This window comes from Penaeus japonicus, unplaced genomic scaffold (assembly GCF_977035675.1).
Source record: "Penaeus japonicus unplaced genomic scaffold, GWHDUDI00000001_assembly GWHDUDI00000018, whole genome shotgun sequence".
Lineage (NCBI taxonomy): Eukaryota > Metazoa > Arthropoda > Malacostraca > Decapoda > Penaeidae > Penaeus > Penaeus japonicus.
Genome location: NW_028234420.1, coordinates 39,485,540 through 39,490,539, shown reverse-complemented (window position 1 = coordinate 39,490,539; position 5,000 = coordinate 39,485,540). Strand labels below are relative to the sequence as shown.

Genomic DNA, 5,000 nt, shown 5'->3' with positions numbered 1-5,000 from the left:
AACTATCAGGTGCACGAGACACCCTTCCGTTGCATATTTTTCTATAAGAAGAAAGGTTTCATCCTCACCCACAGTTCATGTAGAGAATCTGCAGCCAGCACCATCCAAGCACCATGTTGAAGATCATCCCTGGAACATTAAACAGCATCCAGGTAGCGAAATTTAGTTCCGTGGGTTCACTGAAGGTGCTGAGACAGAGAGAGAGAAAGAGAGTCGATATTAAGCCATTAAAATGCCCTTAATAAGTGATCTTACGTTATAATCATTTATGATTTGGAATTTGCTGTGGGAATTTTTTTTTTTGCACTTTTGGTATCTGCAACACGAGATTGTGTGAATAAAGATATTTACTCACGTGTCATTTACTTATCACCTTCAAGGAATAAGGAAATAAAACATGGACACATAATCACTTGCATTAAAAAAAAAAAAAAAAAAAAAAAAAAAAAAAACGTGTTGTGAAATTATACATTTTTTCCCCCTCCAAACTCCTTTATAATTAAGAATGATCTAATACAACAGAAATGCCCTAATACCCTCAAGCACAACTCCAGGTCACAGATTCGATTCATTCAGCCACACAGACAGAAGTCGAAGCGTGTGAATCGGAATCTGTGTTTACCATCGTGATCAAAAGAGGAGTTTTTCACTCAAGCAGAGAGAGGAACCTTTGGAGGATGCCCATGACGACGAGGTTGGGGCCGCAGCCGAGGGGCGACCCCGTGCCCCCGATGTTGGCCGCGAACGCCACCGACAGGAAGAACATTTTCCTGACGGCATCCGAGTCGGCATCGTCAGCTTCAGTCAGGACGCTCAGCTCGGGCGCTCGGGACACCGCCTCCTTCTGTTCCAGCCGCGGCGCCGCCTCGTCAGACCTACGGGGTTAGGGTGGGTATTTAGGGTTGTGTGTGTGTGTGTGTGTGTGTGTGTGTGTGTGTGTGTGTGTGTGTGTGTGTGTGTGTGTGTGTGTGTGAGAGAGAGAGAGAGAGTGTGTGTGTGTGTGTGTGTGTGTGTGTGTGTGAGAGAGAGAGAGAGAGAGAGTGTGTGTGTGTGTGTGTGTGTGTGTGTGTGTGTGTGTGTGTGTGTGTGTGTGTGTGTGTGAGAGAGAGAGAGAGTGTGTGTGTGTGTGTGTGTGTGTGTGTGTGTGTGTGTGTGTGTGAGAGAGAGAGAGTGTGTGTGTGTGTGTGTGTGTGTGTGTGTGTGTGTGTGTGTGTGTGTGTGTGTGTGTGTGTGTGTGTGTGTATGTTTTAATGAATTCACACAAATTAAAGTAGCAAATTAAAATACCCGTCGTGAAAGTTACATATTAAGATGTCCCACCAGAACATTTTTCACATAAAAAAACATCTGGTTATAACACAGAACAACATAAGGCGCTATTTTCTACACGGTAATCTCAATAAAACATTCCTATAACACACATGCTCATTGACAAAACAAATGCACATCGTCTTAAAAACAAACATATCGGAAAAGTAAGCATATCACTACAAAAGCAAGCATATCCCCAAAGCCAGTAAACCATCCCAAAAGCAAGCATATCTTTCCAAAAGAAAAAAATACCCTAATACCAAGCATACCAACCCCAAGCAAGCATAACATCCCCAAAGTAAACTTATCCGAACAGCGTGTGATCAAGGTAGCAAGCTAGAAGAATCAATAGTTGTTTTCAACACTGCAACAAGCTGTCATAGTCGCTTTTACACAGAAATTTTAGCAACAAGAAGGTGCCTCACGTGCTCTGGAAAATATAGAAAAATACACGGACGCAAATAAATACATATCATACAGTATGCATACAGTGAGAGTTTGACAGGGTAGTTAGAGTCTGAATTACATAGATAGATAGATAGATAGATAGATAGACAGAGAAAGATAGAGAAAGAGAGAGAGAGAGAGAGAGAGAGAGAGAGAGAGAGAGAGAGAGAGAGAGAGAGAGCGTGAGAGAAAGAGAGAGAGAAAGAGAGAGAGAGAGAGAGAGAGAGAGAGAGAGAGAGAGAGAGAGAGAGAGAGAGAGAGAGAGAGAGAGAGAGAGAGAGAGAGAGAGAGAGAGAGAGAAAGAGATAGATAGATAGATAGATAAATAGATAGAAAGAGAGAGAGAGCGAGAGAGGGTGAGAAAGAAATAGACAAAGAGAGAAGGAGAGAGAGAGAGAAGGAGCGAAGAGCATAGAAGAGAGGAGAGGAGAGAAGAGAAGAGAAGAGAAGAGAGAAGAAGAAAGAGAAAGAAAGAAAGAAAGAAAACACGTGAATATACACAGACTCAGTCGAAAGAAGGACAGCCGGTCATCATCAGCAAGCAATAGATTAAGACAACAAACAAACCATGTGACACCGAGGAGGCTTTCCTTGCAGTCGAGGTCCTCCTTCTCGACCTCCTCCTTGCAGTCTAGAAGGACATGTTTTCGAGGCCTTCACCCGTAAGATGTTGGGGGAGAAAATGAAAACCCTTTCATATAGCTGTTTGTGTTTTTTTTCTATATGTCTAATTACGTAGTTTGTGACCAGAAGAGTTGCGGTAAGCGAGGTTAGAAAAGTAAAGTATAGTCGACTAGGAGGAACCGTTAGAGAACCTAAAGGATGCTTAGAAGGAATTTTGGAGGATTTTTTATTTTTTAGAACCTTAGAACCCAGAAGGAATTTTGGAGGGATCTTTTCTTTAGAACCTTAGGACCCACATGCAAAAGAGATGGGATGCATATCAGGACACAATCTTGATAATAATAGTAACAAAAATAGATATGTTTAAATCCACTCGGAGGCTAAATCTTGCTATCTGTCCGTTATCGATACTCGGTTTCATGTAAATTGTGTTAATTCAGCGGCATATAATTGGAAATTATTCAGATTTAATGTCGAATTCGTGGAAATCATTAAAAATCAGGACACTGGACATTTTCACTAAGTTCGTCTTGCCATTTTACATTTTAATTTTCTCGTCGGTAGGCCTTTTAGCCTCACGAATGAAAATATAAAAACTCTCTTAACGTTAGAACTTCGTAACCATAACAACCAAGTAATTATCATTATAAAAAAAAAACTATAAATTATCCCTACACTACAATTTCATTATCAGCATCACTCTCAATCACAGAAACAAACAACAATCCAAAACCCAATACAATCACACACACACACACACGTCCCCCCCCACCCCACCCACCACACCCCCCACCTCCCCCCGTACTCACGTGGACACGCTTTCCGCAATGGAGGCGCTGGACTCGTAGAGCGCAAGTCGACTCTGGTTCCGCGGCGCCACGACCGAGTCCTCTGCGATGGGCACGGCGACAACTCGAGTCTTCTTCACTTCCACCTCACGCCCCTGGCCAGACGGTGGGAAAGGCGACACTTATTTTTTTTTCTATATATATACATACTCAACTTTATATATATGTATAAATATTCATGTGCGTTGTTTATGTTTTATATCTATATCTACAGTGATATTAATATTCATGTGCGCATATGCACATGAATATTCATATTCATATTCTTATTCACATCTCTGTCTCTCTCTAAATATATAGATACATACATACACACATACGTACATACATATACATACATACATACATATATACACACATACGTACATACATACATATACATACATACATGTACACACACATACGTACATACATACATACATATATATACATATATATACATACACACACACACACACACACACACACACACAAAGGGTATGCTCGCCAATGCCCGGCAAATACCCAAGGGTCGGGCCTCAGTCGCGCGTCCCATTTCGTAATCATTCCACCTTATGAATGAATGAATGCACGTATTGACCAAAGACTTCCTCTGTATCATACACTCCTTTCAATAACATTCCAAACACCTGACGTCGTAAAGCGTAACCAAAAAGACACATAATCAATAAATAAAGCAAAAGAAGCCAACTCCAAAAGTTCTTGCACTGGATATACATTTCATTAGGACTTGAAATATGCGCACGACTGCAATAATTCGCAAGCAGACGCTGCATGACAAGTCAGGCATGTTTCAAAGGGACTTTATAGAAAATTAATTACACACATTGCAACAAATGCATCCTTTCCGGCCAAAGGTCAAATGATGCTCAATGCTTCAAGGACATCGGATATGACGCAAGATAGGTTGCAAGAATATTCGATAAACCGGGTGTTCGTATTGCATCAAGTAATATGCAATAGTTTACTATTCGGTTTCTATTAGACAAAAGAAAGAAAGAAAGAAAGAAAAAAAAAATAACAGCTACAGATTATTATCTTGTGTTGACTATTATTGTAATTGAGTTTGGCGACCTCTCTTTGCACGGAAAAAGTCCCGTCATTAAAAACTGGTACTTTATTAGCCCCTTCAGTAGCCCCATCATTAGTGTTTTCCGCCTTCATTAATAAAAAAATAACTTTATTAGCTGCAGTCCCTTCATCAGTATCGGCCCTCATTAGTAAGCCCCTAAATTAATATCAACCCCTTCATTAGTGGCAGCCCCCTTTATCGATTAATAAAAAAAAACACCTTGAATATTAAGTCCCTTCGTAAACAAAACCCCTCTGACTAAAAAAAAAGAGAGAAAAAAAAAAAAAAAAAAATAGTAACAGCCGTGTTATCAATACCAACCTTACATGTAACGACCAGTGCAAAACTTTTTCTTTTTCATGGAGTGGTAGCTGCTTTGCTATTCCGATGTGTGGTATTCGCATTTCGTGGAGGCAACTCAGATTAGAATTATGCGTGTAGCAAGCACGCAGTTGCTATGACGACCATCGACTGCTTGAGCTCGAGAGACTAGTAGCAGAGAGTAAAAAGTAAACGAAACTGGCACGCTTGAGGCTATGATAGAAAAAAAAATTATTTCGCTATATACGATATTATAATAAAGATGAAAGATAGTAAATAAAGGCTAGCATTAACTAGTTTCATGCTGGGCAACGAAATGATAGAAAAAATATATATATTTCGCTATATACGATATATAATAAAGATGAAAGATATTA

The 5,000-nt window shown here is 40.1% G+C and overlaps 1 protein-coding gene across 1 annotated transcript in view; it reads right to left on the bottom strand.

Moving 5' to 3' along the window:
- Positions 1-5,000, bottom strand: part of LOC122255468 (Na(+)/citrate cotransporter) — a 33,652-nt gene that overhangs the window by 3,285 nt on the left and 25,367 nt on the right. The window contains exons 5-8 of the mRNA XM_086546425.1: positions 3,192-3,325; positions 2,326-2,412; positions 669-875; positions 69-188 (exon numbers count right to left, since the gene is read on the bottom strand). Coding sequence (XP_086402551.1) covers positions 69-188; positions 669-875; positions 2,326-2,412; positions 3,192-3,325 — 548 coding nt within the window. The remainder of the gene's footprint in view (positions 1-68; positions 189-668; positions 876-2,325; positions 2,413-3,191; positions 3,326-5,000) is intronic.